The 20,451-nt window shown below is 38.9% G+C and overlaps 1 protein-coding gene across 1 annotated transcript in view; it reads right to left on the bottom strand.

Annotated features, from left to right (window-relative positions):
• Positions 1–20,451, bottom strand: part of LOC123037334 (trichohyalin-like) — a 94,576-nt gene that overhangs the window by 28,249 nt on the left and 45,876 nt on the right. Inside the window, exons 6-7 of the mRNA XM_044457452.1 lie at positions 3,858–4,502; positions 1,047–1,559 (exon numbers count right to left, since the gene is read on the bottom strand). Coding sequence (XP_044313387.1) covers positions 1,047–1,559; positions 3,858–4,502 — 1,158 coding nt within the window. The remainder of the gene's footprint in view (positions 1–1,046; positions 1,560–3,857; positions 4,503–20,451) is intronic.

The raw sequence follows: 20,451 nt of genomic DNA, 5'->3' as shown, positions 1-20,451 counted from the left end.
TGTTTTGAGATGAAGAACATATGGCAAACCCTGTGTTTCAGAGGTTTTCATATTTTGAGCATATCTTAACGTGTTTTCCCTGTTTCGTGTAGATATGTTCGCAGTTTTCACTGTATCAACAGCAGTGGAAACCAATTCTTCCGTCCCAATTTGCGCTAGTTTTAGGGAATTGTAATTATTAACTTCTTCGTTAGAAGAAAATAAATGAATGGCATCATCAGGAACTTCGCTGGGTGAAACCACTCTTTGTTTAAGGAGCTCTATATCTGCTATTGTCATGCAAGCCTCAGATAAATGATTTAGGGCTTGAGCAAATGCATGGTCGCCTCTTTGGCGCATTATTTCTGTGAGCTCAAAATACTTAAAGTTGTTCCATAAGCTATTTCCTGCTAAAACGCTATAAGGATTAATTGTCCTCTCCGAAAATATCCAACTGTCTCCAACTGGGGAAAGCTGCTTTAGATCTCCAAAAACTATAATTGATTTTCCACCAAAACTTAAGTCAGGGCTTCGGAATATTTGACGAAGCCGTTGATCCAAAAATGAAAGCATTTTAGAACCAACCATAGAAATTTCATCAATTATAATCAGTTGGAGATCAATCAACTTGCAATGAATTGTATTTAAACTATCATTGCTTAAAGGTCTTAAGGGACCTGAAGCCTGATTAATTGGAAGAGAAAACACTGAATGTAGAGTCAGTCCTCCAATTCCAAAAGCAGCTTTTCCAGTCGGAGCACATAATAAAACCTTTGCTGAATCCGTAGCACCAGGAAGCTTATTTGCTCGCCAAGTCACAGACTGATAGATGGTAGAAATCAGTCTGCTTTTTCCTACACCGGCCCCTCCACCAACATATTCGTAAAACATATTTTTACTAACAACATTATGCATCACATGTGCATAATATAGTCTTTGTTTGTAATTAAGGGACCGAGTTAGCGAGCAAAGGTCATCATTGGAAACTAACGGGGGAGTCTAATTAATTGAAGTTCGCCGTCTTCTTCAGGGTTGTTTATCGCATTGTCCTCCTGAAGAATATTTACGTTCCGCTCTATATTTGGTACAGCCAAAGCTCTAAACTCTTCGTCTAAAAATTGTGAGGCAGGTTCTTCCGCATCAGGAGCATTATCTCCCCTATCCTCTTGCAAATCTTCCAGAACTCTTTCTAACTCCATATCATCAAACACATCATAGTTCCTTTTCATTATCTTAATGGCTTCATGGTTTACTCGGAATGTGTTTTCAATGTCGTTGGAAAGAAGTTCAGCTTCTTCATTTCGCCAAGGATAGAAGAGCATTAAATGCTCTCGGAAATAATCGCAAGGTGAAGAGTTTATGCTAAAGCGAACCCACCTTAGAATCAGGGGATGCCTACGTTTCTTAACGCAACCAGACCCATCCATCAGTGGATAACTTTGCTCAGCAACTTCATCTTCGTCATCTACCTCCACATCATTTGCTTCATCATAGTCTTCCCTATGATTAGCGGCAGATCGTGCAATCCGCTTGACAAATCTGTACCAAGCTGCGAAATCTGCTAAACAAATTCCTTCCAACTGCTCATGCCTTTGCACATATCGGTCAAGAATATTACGCTCAAAAATATCCACCGAGTTGTTTGGAAGTCGCTCTAATTCTTCATTTGAGCGAGCCAATCGAACTCGTTTGTCTGGATGGCAAGTGTTTACAAAAATAGTACCTTCACTTGCCTCCGACATATGCAGACCCAAAATATTGTAAGCTGCTTCTTGGGCCGATATTTCTGTTGCGTTAATAAACTTATTCCCTAGGTGCTGTAATTTCCTTTTAATAGAAATATTCCCATGGCTTATTTCTGCCATGGCTTCACGGAGCAACTGCGATACGCCTCTGTTTGATTTGTTTATGTAGTTAATGATATAACTACAACAGGCGTACGCATCTAGGATAAATTGAATATCCATATTAGCTCTGTGCAAGCCTAGAATATCTCTATTATAAGCATTGAGCAGTCGGTCGGAGAATTGTCTGCGAAGAAAAATTTGTGGCTTTTTTAAGCTGGAACGTAAGGCTAGCTTGTAGGCTTCAAAATTAGTTTCAAGGTGGGACAGAAAATGATCAAAATTGTTAAATAAAGCTGCGTCTTCATTTGAAATGGTCCTTAAAGCTTCCTTAATTTTTTTAAACAAAGTTTTATGATCTTCAATATTGACTTCGTTTTCTTCTATTGGATGCAAAATAAGCGTTTCGGGCATAGGAGGATATGGCATATTGAATCGGCAGAACTCCTGTCCGCGTAACTCTCTTAGGCAAGAAGCACTATGCTTGTGGCGTTGATACTGAATTACTTCTTGTAGTTCAGTATCGTCTCCATTTGTAGTAATAAACCTATCAATAAAGTTTATTACTTGCTCGGTATTTTCGTTGTCTTCGAGCTTAGGAGCACCAGCAAGCCAGTACATGCCATGAGAATGTGGAGATCCTCTGTGCTGGAACTCGATTCTCCAATAAAAATGAGAAAGATTGAATTCCCCAAAAATATCGGTTTTGAACAATTTCATTAATTGTCGCAACCTGTAATCGAAGTATCGAGAGCACGTCACTGGATCGGATCGGATTAACCGAGCCTTTTCGGAGCTGGAAAGAGCTGCCGCTTCTTCCTCGCTTATAGCCCTATTATCCAATAGGAGAGACAGGATAACTAAAAGTTCATTCCACTTAGTTTCAGCAGCGGAAAGGGTTATAAAAAACGTTGGCAGCCCAAATTGTCGAATCATGGCTATAACTTTTTTTTTCTCAGCCTCCCAATGAGCTGGTGCAGACCGTAAGCCTTTCAGGATGTGGTAGCCATCATCATGTTGCACAAGACGGTCAACAAATGATACATCCCGCAGATTACCAGCGGTAACCGCTCCTGACTTTTTGCGTAAAGCAATTGAAATTGAATTTTGTATGCGCTGCATTTCGTAAAATTTATACATGTATAAAACTTTTGGAACTACAGCGCAACGACGGTCGTAAAAACGGATTTGGGATCTGGCTTTTTTCGCATAGGTTGTATTTCCTTTAAATATTTCTCCGCAAGAAATAGTTGGAAAGGAAAGTTCCTCTGCGTCTTCGTCAAGCGTTAAGCTTGTTGGCCGACGGCCTTCACCCGGTGCCAATGCAATGCGCTGAATTGCAGTATCATTATTTTCCAATAATGTTTCATGGCCTCCGGGATTTAAATTTTCTTCGAGCTCTGAAGCATTTTGGGAGTGGTGCTGCTGGTGAAGAAGTTGCTCTACTGCTTCGCGATCAGATTCGTCCGCAATAAAAGGAATATCATTAATTCCTTGAAGTTCTGTTAGCCATGATTCGTTTAGTGAAATGTTGTGCTTTCTGTAGAGCTCGGTACTTACTAAGTACCGTACAGCTTCAAGGACCCGAGCGGGTCGAATAGTTTCAGTCATGAAATTGTGAGCGTACTCTAGTCTCCTTTTTAAATGGACTTGGATGACATGGGTAGAGTCGAAAGAGCGTGGAAGCGCAGTCACAATATCGGGAACTGAAATTGGAACATTCACCACTGCCCCTCTGATTCCACATTGCCTTTCATAGCCGAGGGAAATAATCCTCATAAAAGGGATTCTCGGTGAAATAAGGCGTTCTTCGAGGCAGGTGAGTCCATTTAAGCACTCAGGTATTTCTGGGAAATCGAACCCATTAGAAAGGCAGTGTGATGGGAGCTTACCAAGAGAAATGGCACGACGACAAGTGTGGCAAAAGTTATATTTGCCGGACGGACTGGGAAATTTTCTTGACAAATAAAAGGCGTTGCCAACGTTTAGGAGAGGAAATTTAGAGGAGATAGCCAGGATTGATAATCCACTTACCTGCGAACGGAACCATGTTCCTCCACAGCAAATACAAATAGCCGTTGGGCCTTCCTTAATGTTTCTGTGGTACAGATCCCTCGCTGATGATCGAATCCTATTTCGCTGTTGTCCTCGTTCCCGTGCCAGTTCATCCTCCGAAAGTTGAGCTCTTGCGTCCATGTTTCTTTGCGACTGCCTTTGGGAGGCATCCAGTCGATTTTGTGAGTCCATCCTAAAGTTTAATAATCGATCCTCTGCCATTTGCCGAATTTGTTCTTCCCGAATCCTCCGCTGTTGTCGTGTTTCCCGGCGTTGTGATGTGTTTATCCGTTGCTCCTGTGATCTAGCGATGGGATTTCTCCTGGTTGCTCTCCTGTTATCGGCGTCCCTTTCCCGTTCTCGCTGCCTGTCTTCCATATCCCTTCGTCGCTGTCGGTGCTCTCCAGTGTTCCTTTCCTGTTCCCTTGCACGTTCCTCTGGGTCCTCGCGATGAGCAGCTCGTGCTGCGGCGTCCCGAATCCGCTCTGAAATTCGAAATTCGGGATTGTTCCTCCGAGTGGCATGGTCAGCAGTATTTTGCACCTGCTCTTGTCGCCGCTCCTCGGTGTCTTCTCGCCGAATAGTACGCGCTGCGGCGTCCCGAACCCGTTCAGGATTTCGGTACTCCGGAATAGTCCTCCGATTAGAGTGCTCAGCAGTGTTTCGCAACTGCTCTCGTCGTCGCTCCTCGGGGTCCTCTCGACGGATCGCGTGTGCATCCATGTCCCGGATCCGTTCAGGAATTCGAAACTCCGGAAAAGTCCTCCGAGTAGAGTGCTCAGCAGTGTTTCGCAACTGCTCTCGTCTTCGCTCCTCGGGGTCCTCTCGACGGATCGAATGTGCATCCATGTCCCGAATCCGCGGAACGCATTTCTGGGTTAGTCCTCCGAGACGCATGCTCAGCAGTGTTTCGCAACTGCTCTTGTCTTCGCTCCTCAGAGTTCTGTCGACGATTCGAATGTCTTGCAGCATCCTCAATACGCTCCGCAGAACGCATTTCTGGGTTAGTCCTCCGAGACGCATGCTCAGCAGTGTTTCGCAACTGCTCTTGTCTTCGCTCCTCAGAGTTCTGTCGACGATTCGAATGTCTTGCAGCATCCTCAATACGCTCCGCAGAACGCATTTCTGGGTTAGTCCTCCGAGACGCATGCTCAGCAGTGTTTCGCAACTGCTCTTGTCTTCGCTCCTCAGAGTCCTCCCGGCGATTTGAATGCGCTTGTGCGTCCCGAATTCGTTCAAGGTTGCGAACCCTTTCACTTCTTCTCCGCTGCGCGCGGGCAGTGGAATCCTGAGCACGACTTTCCTCCCGAAAGTTAGGTTTATTGTCGCGAACATTGGCGATATGTTGAGAGTTTCGAGCTCTTATTTGGGACGCATTCCGTTCATAGCGGGCTCTACTGCGACTTAAAGCAGCTTGGCGACGTAGCTCCTGTGACAAATGTGATACACGTGGCATTTTTTATAGTGCTGTATGAAAAAATAAAAATTATGAAATGATATATATATAAAATCACCTGCATGGAATGCCATTTTATGAGAATTTGAAAGTTATTAGTAAAATGTACTTACCAAAGTTTGTGTTTCGAATAGCACGCTATTACATTTAATTTTTATCACTTGTAAAAAATAATTTGTATCACTTGTAAAAAATAATTTTTATCACTTGTAAAAAATAATTTGTATCACTTGTAAAAAATAATTTGTATCACTTGTAAAAAATATTTTTGCACTTGTAACAGACAGAGTAACGTCGTCACTCGATAAATTTTTTCATTGACTGATCTACGGAATATAGGATTTCTAAATATATAGCCCAGTTAGGTAATATCCCAAATTAAAAAGAATTATCCCTAGATCCTTTAAAGGTTCCCTAGTTTGACCCTTTTAAAAAAGGCAATAAAAAATCATGTTTTTGTATGTACCTGTGCTACCTGTTGTGCAATTTAAATGTTATGAATAATTTTGGTCCTAGAAAAGGTATTACCTGATATTGTACAGTTACAAAGCCACTCATACCTGCGTTACCGGTTGCGAAGTTCAGGATCTTTGTACAATTCCTGCCCCTTGCACGTGTTCATTGAACCAATTGAACGTTTGCCAAATTTGACCTGTTTACCAAGTTATAATGGGATAATCCCGTGGATTTCTTTAAATAAAATGTCTCTGTTATCTAAAAAGTAATGGGTTGTAAACTAAAGCATGTAAACCCAGTCGTAATTTGTATGACCGTTACTGCCCGTTACTGTCACTCCCTTGCATTATAAAAGTGGCTGAAAAAGGTAGATACGTTCAATTCAAATTTTGAAGAATATAATTTACAGAATATTCTGCAAGGGTATATCAACTTCGGCTCCGCCCGAAGTTAACTTTCCTTTCTTGTTTTATGCATACCTTGATCAGGGTAAAAGCGCGGGCTGATCGGACGTCTATATCCTATAGCTCCCATAGGAGCAATAAGGTGAAATCGGTTAAAATTTAATGATTTTTAGAATATTTCGCGCAGTATATAAGCTATTGACATGAACCCTTCCAAATAGTATTTTTTTATGAATACCTTGATAAGGGTAAAAGCGCATGCCATTCGGTCTATATCCTATAGCACCCATAGGAACAATACGGTGAAATCGGTCCAAATTTGATGATTTTCAGAATATTTCGAGCAGTGTGTAAGCTATTGACATACATTTTTCCATGTCTTTTTTATTTACGCATATCTAGATCAGGGTAAAAGTGCTTGCCGATCGGACGTCTATATCTTCTGGCTTCCGTAGGAAAAATTGTTAAAGGCTGCAAAAATATCCCTTTTTTTCTATTTTTATATGAAATTTTTGCTGTATAAAAGCAATTGACATGAAACTATGCAAATCTACTTTATTTATGTTTACCTTATTACTTTCGCTACTTTTTCAATTTTATCAATTTCGGCAAAGTCTGCAAGGGCATTAAAACTTCGGCTTGCCGAAGTTAGCTTTCGTCCTCGTTATTAATTATATTTATTGTGGATCCTGTGTCTATAAGGCATTTGTATGTGCAACCTTTGTATGCTATTTCTATGTGTTTGTAATTTAATTTTATTATTTATAGGAATGGTTGCCCCTAGATTATACTCTAGTGACGATAGGTTGCTAAATCAACACTTAAATTGGTTTAACTCGGAGGGATCATGCGTATGAGGGCCAAACACACAGCGATGCTCACTCGTAGAACGCAGAGTAGTTGAATACACAAGTATTGCTTGAGTACTGATTTTATTAGGGCAAAAGGTCAGGTTTATATACACGTTTTCAGAGTCAAGGGGGCACCATACCAAAGAAGTGGTATGGGGCTGTTAATTAAAAATACATTGCATTGCTTATGTTCTAAGATATACATATAAGATATATACAGAGTCATCATTATTGTCTCCCACACAAGCAGTTTATACGCTAGGGTTAGTAAAAATAGAAAAGGTAGCTCAGGCAGAGCTGGCGCTGTCCGTGGTGAACAGGTGTTCAACATCATCCAACGTTGATCTCAAAGGCGTCGGATACTGGCATCTGGTGATGTCTTCTTGGGGAGTTGGTTAACGCTGGCCTCTCTGGCAAGTCGGTGTCCTTTGACGATGGCGAAGTTAATTGATGTGACTTTTTTACATAAAATGTTATCACCCCAAGTGATAAAATTAGGGCGACATATGCACCTATGTGGTGATGTTGTAGATCGACGATCTCGTTTGGCATTTTTATACCCTTGCAGAGGGTATTATAATTTCAGTCAAAAGTTTGCAACGCAATGAAGGAGACATTTCCGACCATATAAAGTATATATATTCTTGATAACCATCATCAGGAGAGTCGATCTAGCTATCTGCTTGAAACTTTAACAAAAGTTGTCATACCTATATCATATAGCTCGTATAGGAACAATCGTATAGGAACTTTGTTGTTTTTTGTTCTTTGGGATTTGGTAATATTAAAATATTATGGAATTACGGTTTTAATTTTATTAGTATCGGATAACTATATCATATAGCTGCCATAGAATCGATGGCAAAATGCAGTGCAAAATCAACATAGCTTCATTGTTTTTAGTAATATAGGCCTAGAAATCGAAATGTAGTCGATTTGTAATAGCTGCAAGGGTATATAAACATCGGCTTGCCGAAGTTTGCTTCCTTTCTTGTTATTTGTATTCTCGGAATCAATTCTTTACTGAGCTCATTTAATTCATTATAACTTAGCTTCAATGAATTATTTTTTTATTCGGACGTTGATGCACTATGATCAGCGCAAACAAGTGGCCCTTACGACACCAAGCAGTGCTTGTTACGCGCGGAGCCTAATAGGCGTAAAAACGAGATCGCGAGAAGTTAAAAGCACAATGTAGAAGCGGACAGACTAAGATTACAAATACGTACGAGACTAATACTAATACTAATTTTGTGCTAGGTAAGATAAAATTAATGATTTTAGGCTTGGCAAAGAGTCGGTAGTAGAAATAATGTGGTATAGTCTATTATAGTCGTTACACAGTACTCTAAACGGTTCATGCATATCAAAGTTAGATCTACAAATATTTAATGTAAGAGGAACATAGTTCCTGGTAATTCTATTAGGCACGGAGAAGCTTATGCGACCCAGTAACTCGGGACTCTCCACATCCCCGTGAATAAGTTTATAGATAAAAGTTGTGCCAAGCATCGTTCTACGGTTTACTAAGGATGGTAGATTAATTAGGAGAAGTCTACTAGAGTAGGATGGTAAAATAAGGCTTGCATTCCAGTTAAGGCCCCGTAGAGCAAATAATAAAAAGTTCTTTTGCACAGACTCTATCCGGTCTATATGTACACCATACTGAGGACTCCAAACTGCAGAACAGTACTCCAGGATTGGACGGACTAGTGAAATGAAGAGAGTCTTTGTAACATAGGGATCATCGAATTCCTTTGACCACCTTTTAATAAATCCAAGTACTCCCCTGGCTTTATTCACCATAGAAGTAATATGGTCACCAAACTTAAGTTTAGGGTCAAGGAGGACGCCAAGGTAATCAACATGCGTAATTCTAGACAACGCGCAACCACCCAGCGTATACGTTGCATATTGTGGGTTCACCCGAAAAAATGTCATTACTTTGCACTTAGAGCTATTTAAATCCAAAAGATTTTCACAACACCATGTTTGAAAAGCGTTTAGGTCAGATTGTAAGTCTGAACTGCTAGAAATTTCGTTATATTGCAGGCATAACTTAACGTCATCTGCGTACATAAGGACACGCGACTTTGTCAAGACTAGAGGGAGATCGTTTATAAATAAAGTAAAAAGAAGTGGGCCAAGGTGGCTTCCTTGTGGGACGCCTGAAGTAACTCGGATCAAATCAGAGATCGAGTTTTTAAAGAGGACTCGTTGAGTCCTACCACTCAGATAACTTGAGATCCATGTTAGAAGATCACATGGAAATCCTAATAAGTCTAGCTTTAATACAAGTAGCGAGTGATTTACTGAATCAAACGCTTTACTAAAGTCAGTGTAAACTACGTCAGTCTGGATGTTCTTTCTAAAGCCATTTATTACAAAAGACGTTAGCTCCAAGAGGTTTGTCGTCGTAGATCTTCGCCTTATAAATCCATGTTGACATGGAGATATAATCGATCTACAAAGATAATTTGGATATGCCTCTGTAATTACTTGTATTGCATTTATTTCCTTTCTTATGAAGGGGAATGACAAATGACTCCTTCCAAATACGTGGGAAATGAGATGTTTTTAAAGACAAGGTAAGCAATTTGTACAGAGGTCTACACAGAGTTTCAGCACAGTACCTCAGCACGCAGCCTGGAACTCCGTCCGGACCCGGTGAATAGATAGGCTTAACTTTATGAAGATCCAAAAGAAGGGAGCTTTCGCTTAACCTCGGACAAAAAATCAAGTTCGACTTGGGTATGGCATTTGAATAAGACGGATTTGGACGGGATGAAACAGAATATGTTGTCTGGAAAAACTGGGCAAATAGATCGGCAATTGCCTGATCAGAATTTGCCGTAGAGTTTTCGAATGATTGTGATGCAGGGTAACAGGCTGATTTACGCTTAGTGTTAACAAAATTATAAAACTGTTTTGGATCTTGTGAAAATTGGACCCTACAACGAGTCAAATAGCTTTTATAACACCGGGCGTTAAGCACGATAAAATTTGACCGAGCCCTTAGGTACCGAGAGAAGGCAGATTGTGAACCGCACATTTTAAATTTATTGAAAAGTCTGGACTTAATATATTTTAGGTGGGACAACTCTTTATTAAACCACGGAGGTTTATTTGAAATTGACGGATAGTATAACGGAACACACAGATAAAAGAAGGAATTCAATGCATTATAAAAGATATTAACGGCCTTAGCCACGTTAGTGCATGAATAAAATTCGGACCAGTCATAGCCGGATATAAAAGTATTTAAAAGATCAAAGTTTGCCTTACGAAAGCAGCGGATTCGTTTAACCGACTTTTCGGATTTTTTATTCAGCTCTGTTCTTGCGTCTACAGTCAGCTCTAGAGTTGGATGATAAGGATCTTCCGGTTGTGTAAGTGGTGACGTTCTTGATAGGCAAACGCCTTCTGAATTTGAAACAAAACACAAGTCCAGTAAACGTCCTAAGGAGTTCTTAACATGGTTCACTTGGGATAGCGCAATGTCAAGCAAGCCGTCAATAAAGTCATGCTGCGCTAAAGGAAGTAAAATATTAGAGTTTTCGTCAGGGGACCATGTCGCACTAGGTATATTAAAATCACCTAATACAATTAACTGATCTCGATCCGACAGTTTTTTGGAAATGGACTGAATAACGGAAAGGTGATTTGCGTAAATAGGGAACTCAGATGATGGTGGGATATATGAACAAGTAATATACACAAAACTACCGGGAAACGATAATTTTATACCTAGGAATTCGATGTTATAAAATTCTTCGAAAGTTAGTAATTCAGACGAAAAGGTGGAGTCGACAGCAATTAGGACCCCACCTCCCCGTCTGGACTGACGATCAAGCCTATAAATTGTGTACTTACCCGGGAGAATTTCGGAGCTAAGAATATCCGGCCTTAACCAGGTCTCTGTACATACCATAATATTATATGGGAAAGAAAAACTATCCGAATACAATTTAGACAGCTTACTAAGTAAGCCTCTTGTATTCTGATAGCAAAGAAGAAAAGAGGAGGCTAGTTTTTTGGGACAGAAGAGGATGTGGAGAGCGCTGGGGATGGTTCTTTAATGGTGTTTTCCATTTCCCCTGAACTATTCTTTTTATACCCTTGCAGAGGGTATTATAATTTTGGTCAAAAGTGTGCAACGGAGTGAAGGAGACATCTCCGACCCTATAAAGTATATATATTCTTGATCAGGATCACCTCCTGAGTTGATATAAGCATGTCCGTCTGTCCGTCTGTCCGTCTGTCCGTCTGTCTGTCCGTCTGTCCGTCTGTCCGTCTGTCCGTCTGTCTGTTTCTACGCAAACTAGTCTCTCAGTTTTAAAGATATGGAATTGAAACTTTGTACACACCCTTCTTTCCTTTGCACGCAGTATATAAGTCGGAACGGCCTGGATCGGCCAACTATATCCTATAGCTGCCATATAACTGATTGATCGGAAATGCCATAACTTTGGTGTTTGTTAAGTTAGGAAGTTAGGATTTTCTATGGGTTTTATTTTTGGCCAATCAATCTGACCTACCAAATTTCATAAGGATCGGCCAACTATATCCTATAGCTGCCATATAACTGATTGATCGGAAATGCCATAACTTTGGTGTTTGTTAAGTTAGGAAGTTGGGATTTTCTATGGGTTTTATTTTTGGCCAATCAATCTGACCTACCAAATTTCATAAGGATCGGCCGACTATATCCTATAGCTGCCATATAACTGAATGATCGCAAATTCCATTACTTTGGTGTTAGTAAAGTTAGGAAGTTGGGATTTTCTATGGGTTTTATTTTTGGCCAATCAATCTGACCTACCAAATTTCATAAGGATCGGCCGACTATATCCTATAGCTGCCATATAACTGAATGATCGCAAATTCCATAACTTTGGTGTTAGTAAAGTTAGGAAGTTGGGATTTTCTATGGGTTTTTTTTTTGGCCAATTAATCCGACCTACCAAATTTCATAAGGATCGGCCGACTATATCCTATAGCTGCCATATAACTGAATGATCGCAAATTCCCTAACTTTGGTGTTAGTAAAGTTAGGAAATTGGGATTTTCTATGGGTTTTATTTTCGGCCAACCGATGCGACTATATCCGATAGCTGGCATATAACTGATTGATCGGATATGCCATAGCTTTAGTGTTTCTTAAGTTAGAAAGATGGGACTGGCTATATCGTATAGCTGCTATATACCTGAACGTTTAGAAATGAGATAACGTTGGTGTGTTCTTCAATCTTAACTTTTAGAATTGTTATTGAGCACTGGTACATATAATAAAATTTTTACTTACTCATAGAATGTGGCTATCATAGCTATCATCATCAATAAATCAATAAAATCAATCAATAAAATTCCCTCGAATTTTTCTTTTGAGAAATAGATTTATTAAATATTATTTTCCATTTTGAATCTGTAGTCGATTTATTTTTATACCCTTGCAGAGGGTATTATAATTTTGGTCAAAAGTGTGCAACGGAGTGAAGGAGACATCTCCGACCCTATAAAGTATATATATTCTTGATCAGGATCACCTCCTGAGTTGATATAAGCATGTCCGTCTGTCCGTCTGTACGTCTGTCCGTCTGTCCGTCTGTCCGTCTGTCTGTCCGTCTGTCCGTCTGTCCGTCTGTCCGTCTGTCTGTTTCTACGCAAACTAGTCTCTCAGTTTTAAAGATATGGAATTGAAACTTTGTACACACCCTTCTTTCCTTTGCACGCAGTATATAAGTCGGAACGGCCTGGATCGGCCAACTATATCCTATAGCTGCCATATAACTGATTGATCGGAAATGCCATAACTTTGGTGTTTGTTAAGTTAGGAAGTTAGGATTTTCTATGGGTTTTATTTTTGGCCAATCAATCTGACCTACCAAATTTCATAAGGATCGGCCAACTATATCCTATAGCTGCCATATAACTGATTGATCGGAAATGCCATAACTTTGGTGTTTGTTAAGTTAGGAAGTTGGGATTTTCTATGGGTTTTATTTTTGGCCAATCAATCTGACCTACCAAATTTCATAAGGATCGGCCGACTATATCCTATAGCTGCCATATAACTGAATGATCGCAAATTCCATTACTTTGGTGTTAGTAAAGTTAGGAAGTTGGGATTTTCTATGGGTTTTATTTTTGGCCAATCAATCTGACCTACCAAATTTCATAAGGATCGGCCGACTATATCCTATAGCTGCCATATAACTGAATGATCGCAAATTCCATAACTTTGGTGTTAGTAAAGTTAGGAAGTTGGGATTTTCTATGGGTTTTTTTTTGGCCAATTAATCCGACCTACCAAATTTCATAAGGATCGGCCGACTATATCCTATAGCTGCCATATAACTGAATGATCGCAAATTCCCTAACTTTGGTGTTAGTAAAGTTAGGAAATTGGGATTTTCTATGGGTTTTATTTTCGGCCAACCGATGCGACTATATCCGATAGCTGGCATATAACTGATTGATCGGATATGCCATAGCTTTAGTGTTTCTTAAGTTAGAAAGATGGGACTGGCTATATCGTATAGCTGCTATATACCTGAACGTTTAGAAATGAGATAACGTTGGTGTGTTCTTCAATCTTAACTTTTAGAATTGTTATTGAGCACTGGTACATATAATAAAATTTTTACTTACTCATAGAATGTGGCTATCATAGCTATCATCATCAATAAATCAATAAAATCAATCAATAAAATTCCCTCGAATTTTTCTTTTGAGAAATAGATTTATTAAATATTATTTTCCATTTTGAATCTGTAGTCGATTTATTTTTATACCCTTGCAGAGGGTATTATAATTTTGGTCAAAAGTGTGCAACGGAGTGAAGGAGACATCTCCGACCCTATAAAGTATATATATTCTTGATCAGGATCACCTCCTGAGTTGATATAAGCATGTCCGTCTGTCCGTCTGTCCGTCTGTCTGTCCGTCTGTCCGTCTGTCCGTCTGTCTGTTTCTACGCAAACTAGTCTCTCAGTTTTAAAGATATGGAATTGAAACTTTGTACACACCCTTCTTTCCTTTGCACGCAGTATATAAGTCGGAACGGCCTGGATCGGCCAACTATATCCTATAGCTGCCATATAACTGATTGATCGGAAATGCCATAACTTTGGTGTTTGTTAAGTTAGGAAGTTGGGATTTTCTATGGGTTTTATTTTTGGCCAATCAATCTGACCTACCAAATTTCATAAGGATCGGCCGACTATATCCTATAGCTGCCATATAACTGAATGATCGCAAATTCCATTACTTTGGTGTTAGTAAAGTTAGGAAGTTGGGATTTTCTATGGGTTTTATTTTTGGCCAATCAATCTGACCTACCAAATTTCATAAGGATCGGCCGACTATATCCTATAGCTGCCATATAACTGAATGATCGCAAATTCCATAACTTTGGTGTTAGTAAAGTTAGGAAGTTGGGATTTTCTATGGGTTTTTTTTTTGGCCAATTAATCCGACCTACCAAATTTCATAAGGATCGGCCGACTATATCCTATAGCTGCCATATAACTGAATGATCGCAAATTCCCTAACTTTGGTGTTAGTAAAGTTAGGAAATTGGGATTTTCTATGGGTTTTATTTTCGGCCAACCGATGCGACTATATCCGATAGCTGGCATATAACTGATTGATCGGATATGCCATAGCTTTAGTGTTTCTTAAGTTAGAAAGATGGGACTGGCTATATCGTATAGCTGCTATATACCTGAACGTTTAGAAATGAGATAACGTTGGTGTGTTCTTCAATCTTAACTTTTAGAATTGTTATTGAGCACTGGTACATATAATAAAATTTTTACTTACTCATAGAATGTGGCTATCATAGCTATCATCATCAATAAATCAATAAAATCAATCAATAAAATTCCCTCGAATTTTTCTTTTGAGAAATAGATTTATTAAATATTATTTTCCATTTTGAATCTGTAGTCGATTTATTTTTATACCCTTGCAGAGGGTATTATAATTTTGGTCAAAAGTGTGCAACGGAGTGAAGGAGACATCTCCGACCCTATAAAGTATATATATTCTTGATCAGGATCACCTCCTGAGTTGATATAAGCATGTCCGTCTGTCCGTCTGTCCGTCTGTCTGTCCGTCTGTCCGTCTGTCTGTTTCTACGCAAACTAGTCTCTCAGTTTTAAAGATATGGAATTGAAACTTTGTACACACCCTTCTTTCCTTTGCACGCAGTATATAAGTCGGAACGGCCTGGATCGGCCAACTATATCCTATAGCTGCCATATAACTGATTGATCGGAAATGCCATAACTTTGGTGTTTGTTAAGTTAGGAAGTTGGGATTTTCTATGGGTTTTATTTTTGGCCAATCAATCTGACCTACCAAATTTCATAAGGATCGGCCGACTATATCCTATAGCTGCCATATAACTGAATGATCGCAAATTCCATTACTTTGGTGTTAGTAAAGTTAGGAAGTTGGGATTTTCTATGGGTTTTATTTTTGGCCAATCAATCTGACCTACCAAATTTCATAAGGATCGGCCGACTATATCCTATAGCTGCCATATAACTGAATGATCGCAAATTCCATAACTTTGGTGTTAGTAAAGTTAGGAAGTTGGGATTTTCTATGGGTTTTTTTTTGGCCAATTAATCCGACCTACCAAATTTCATAAGGATCGGCCGACTATATCCTATAGCTGCCATATAACTGAATGATCGCAAATTCCCTAACTTTGGTGTTAGTAAAGTTAGGAAATTGGGATTTTCTATGGGTTTTATTTTCGGCCAACCGATGCGACTATATCCGATAGCTGGCATATAACTGATTGATCGGATATGCCATAGCTTTAGTGTTTCTTAAGTTAGAAAGATGGGACTGGCTATATCGTATAGCTGCTATATACCTGAACGTTTAGAAATGAGATAACGTTGGTGTGTTCTTCAATCTTAACTTTTAGAATTGTTATTGAGCACTGGTACATATAATAAAATTTTTACTTACTCATAGAATGTGGCTATCATAGCTATCATCATCAATAAATCAATAAAATCAATCAATAAAATTCCCTCGAATTTTTCTTTTGAGAAATAGATTTATTAAATATTATTTTCCATTTTGAATCTGTAGTCGATTTATTTTTATACCCTTGCAGAGGGAATTATAATTTTGGTCAAAAGTGTGCAACGGAGTGAAGGAGACATCTCCGACCCTATAAAGTATATATATTCTTGATCAGGATCACCTCCTGAGTTGATATAAGCATGTCCGTCTGTCCGTCTGTCCGTCTGTCCGTCTGTCTGTCCGTCTGTCCGTCTGTCCGTCTGTCTGTTTCTACGCAAACTAGTCTCTCAGTTTTAAAGATATGGAATTGAAACTTTGTACACACCCTTCTTTCCTTTGCACGCAGTATATAAGTCGGAACGGCCTGGATCGGCCAACTATATCCTATAGCTGCCATATAACTGATTGATCGGAAATGCCATAACTTTGGTGTTTGTTAAGTTAGGAAGTTGGGATTTTCTATGGGTTTTATTTTTGGCCAATCAATCTGACCTACCAAATTTCATAAGGATCGGCCGACTATATCCTATAGCTGCCATATAACTGAATGATCGCAAATTCCATTACTTTGGTGTTAGTAAAGTTAGGAAGTTGGGATTTTCTATGGGTTTTATTTTTGGCCAATCAATCTGACCTACCAAATTTCATAAGGATCGGCCGACTATATCCTATAGCTGCCATATAACTGAATGATCGCAAATTCCATAACTTTGGTGTTAGTAAAGTTAGGAAGTTGGGATTTTCTATGGGTTTTTTTTTTGGCCAATTAATCCGACCTACCAAATTTCATAAGGATCGGCCGACTATATCCTATAGCTGCCATATAACTGAATGATCGCAAATTCCCTAACTTTGGTGTTAGTAAAGTTAGGAAATTGGGATTTTCTATGGGTTTTATTTTCGGCCAACCGATGCGACTATATCCGATAGCTGGCATATAACTGATTGATCGGATATGCCATAGCTTTAGTGTTTCTTAAGTTAGAAAGATGGGACTGGCTATATCGTATAGCTGCTATATACCTGAACGTTTAGAAATGAGATAACGTTGGTGTGTTCTTCAATCTTAACTTTTAGAATTGTTATTGAGCACTGGTACATATAATAAAATTTTTACTTACTCATAGAATGTGGCTATCATAGCTATCATCATCAATAAATCAATAAAATCAATCAATAAAATTCCCTCGAATTTTTCTTTTGAGAAATAGATTTATTAAATATTATTTTCCATTTTGAATCTGTAGTCGATTTATTTTTATACCCTTGCAGAGGGTATTATAATTTTGGTCAAAAGTGTGCAACGGAGTGAAGGAGACATCTCCGACCCTATAAAGTATATATATTCTTGATCAGGATCACCTCCTGAGTTGATATAAGCATGTCCGTCTGTCCGTCTGTCCGTCTGTCTGTCCGTCTGTCCGTCTGTCTGTTTCTACGCAAACTAGTCTCTCAGTTTTAAAGATATGGAATTGAAACTTTGTACACACCCTTCTTTCCTTTGCACGCAGTATATAAGTCGGAACGGCCTGGATCGGCCAACTATATCCTATAGCTGCCATATAACTGATTGATCGGAAATGCCATAACTTTGGTGTTTGTTAAGTTAGGAAGTTGGGATTTTCTATGGGTTTTATTTTTGGCCAATCAATCTGACCTACCAAATTTCATAAGGATCGGCCGACTATATCCTATAGCTGCCATATAACTGAATGATCGCAAATTCCATTACTTTGGTGTTAGTAAAGTTAGGAAGTTGGGATTTTCTATGGGTTTTATTTTTGGCCAATCAATCTGACCTACCAAATTTCATAAGGATCGGCCGACTATATCCTATAGCTGCCATATAACTGAATGATCGCAAATTCCATAACTTTGGTGTTAGTAAAGTTAGGAAGTTGGGATTTTCTATGGGTTTTTTTTTTGGCCAATTAATCCGACCTACCAAATTTCATAAGGATCGGCCGACTATATCCTATAGCTGCCATATAACTGAATGATCGCAAATTCCCTAACTTTGGTGTTAGTAAAGTTAGGAAATTGGGATTTTCTATGGGTTTTATTTTCGGCCAACCGATGCGACTATATCCGATAGCTGGCATATAACTGATTGATCGGATATGCCATAGCTTTAGTGTTTCTTAAGTTAGAAAGATGGGACTGGCTATATCGTATAGCTGCTATATACCTGAACGTTTAGAAATGAGATAACGTTGGTGTGTTCTTCAATCTTAACTTTTAGAATTGTTATTGAGCACTGGTACATATAATAAAATTTTTACTTACTCATAGAATGTGGCTATCATAGCTATCATCATCAATAAATCAATAAAATCAATCAATAAAATTCCCTCGAATTTTTCTTTTGAGAAATAGATTTATTAAATATTATTTTCCATTTTGAATCTGTAGTCGATTTATTTTTATACCCTTGCAGAGGGTATTATAATTTTGGTCAAAAGTGTGCAACGGAGTGAAGGAGACATCTCCGACCCTATAAAGTATATATATTCTTGATCAGGATCACCTCCTGAGTTGATATAAGCATGTCCGTCTGTCCGTCTGTCCGTCTGTCCGTCTGTCTGTCCGTCTGTCCGTCTGTCCGTCTGTCTGTTTCTACGCAAACTAGTCTCTCAGTTTTAAAGATATGGAATTGAAACTTTGTACACACCCTTCTTTCCTTTGCACGCAGTATATAAGTCGGAACGGCCTGGATCGGCCAACTATATCCTATAGCTGCCATATAACTGATTGATCGGAAATGCCATAACTTTGGTGTTTGTTAAGTTAGGAAGTTGGGATTTTCTATGGGTTTTATTTTTGGCCAATCAATCTGACCTACCAAATTTCATAAGGATCGGCCGACTATATCCTATAGCTGCCATATAACTGAATGATCGCAAATTCCATTACTTTGGTGTTAGTAAAGTTAGGAAGTTGGGATTTTCTATGGGTTTTATTTTTGGCCAATCAATCTGACCTACCAAATTTCATAAGGATCGGCCGACTATATCCTATAGCTGCCATATAACTGAATGATCGCAAATTCCATAACTTTGGTGTTAGTAAAGTTAGGAAGTTGGGATTTTCTATGGGTTTTTTTTTTTGGCCAATTAATCCGACCTACCAAATTTCATAAGGATCGGCCGACTATATCCTATAGCTGCCATATAACTGAATGATCGCAAATTCCCTAACTTTGGTGTTAGTAAAGTTAGGAAATTGGGATTTTCTATGGGTTTTATTTTCGGCCAACCGATGCGACTATATCCGATAGCTGGCATATAACTGATTGATCGGATATGCCATAGCTTTAGTGTTTCTTAAGTTAGAAAGATGGGACTGGCTATATCGTATAGCTGCTATATACCTGAACGTTTAGAAATGAGATAACGTTGGTGTGTTCTTCAATCTTAACTTTTAGAATTGTTATTGAGCACTGGTACATATAATAAAATTTTTACTTACTCATAGAATGTGGCTATCATAGCTATCATCATCAATAAATCAATAAAATCAATCAATAAAATTCCCTCGAATTTTTCTTTTGAGAAATAGATTTATTAAATATTATTTTCCATTTTGAATCTGTAGTCGATTTATTTTTATACCCTTGCAGAGGGTATTATAATTTTGGTCAAAAGTGTGCAACGGAGTGAAGGAGACATCTCCGACCCTATAAAGTATATATATTCTTGATCAGGATCACCTCCTGAGTTGATATAAGCATGTCCGTCTGTCCGTCTGTCCGTCTGTCCGTCTGTCCGTCTGTCTGTCCGTCTGTCCGTCTGTCCGTCTGTCTGTTTCTACGCAAACTAGTCTCTCAGTTTTAAAGATATGGAATTGAAACTTTGTACACACCCTTCTTTCCTTTGCACGCAGTATATAAGTCGGAACGGCCTGGATCGGCCAACTATATCCTATAGCTGCCATATAACTGATTGATCGGAAATGCCATAACTTTGGTGTTTGTTAAGTTAGGAAGTTGGGATTTTCTATGGGTTTTATTTTTGGCCAATCAATCTGACCTACCAAATTTCATAAGGATCGGCCGACTATATCCTATAGCTGCCATATAACTGAATGATCGCAAATTCCATTACTTTGGTGTTAGTAAAGTTAGGAAGTTGGGATTTTCTATGGGTTTTTTTTTGGCCAATTAATCCGACCTACCAAATTTCATAAGGATCGGCCGACTATATCCTATAGCTGCCATATAACTGAATGATCGCAAATTCCATTACTTTGGTGTTAGTAAAGTTAGGAAGTTGGGATTTTCTATGGGTTTTATTTTTGGCCAATCAATCTGACCTACCAAATTTCATAAGGATCGGCCGACTATATCCTATAGCTGCCAT

The sequence above is a fragment of the Drosophila rhopaloa genome, unplaced genomic scaffold (assembly GCF_018152115.1).
Source record: "Drosophila rhopaloa isolate 14029-0021.01 unplaced genomic scaffold, ASM1815211v1 contig_158, whole genome shotgun sequence".
Lineage (NCBI taxonomy): Eukaryota > Metazoa > Arthropoda > Insecta > Diptera > Drosophilidae > Drosophila > Drosophila rhopaloa.
Note: the sequence above shows the minus strand (reverse complement) of the source record. Positions and strands in the feature narration are given on the sequence as shown.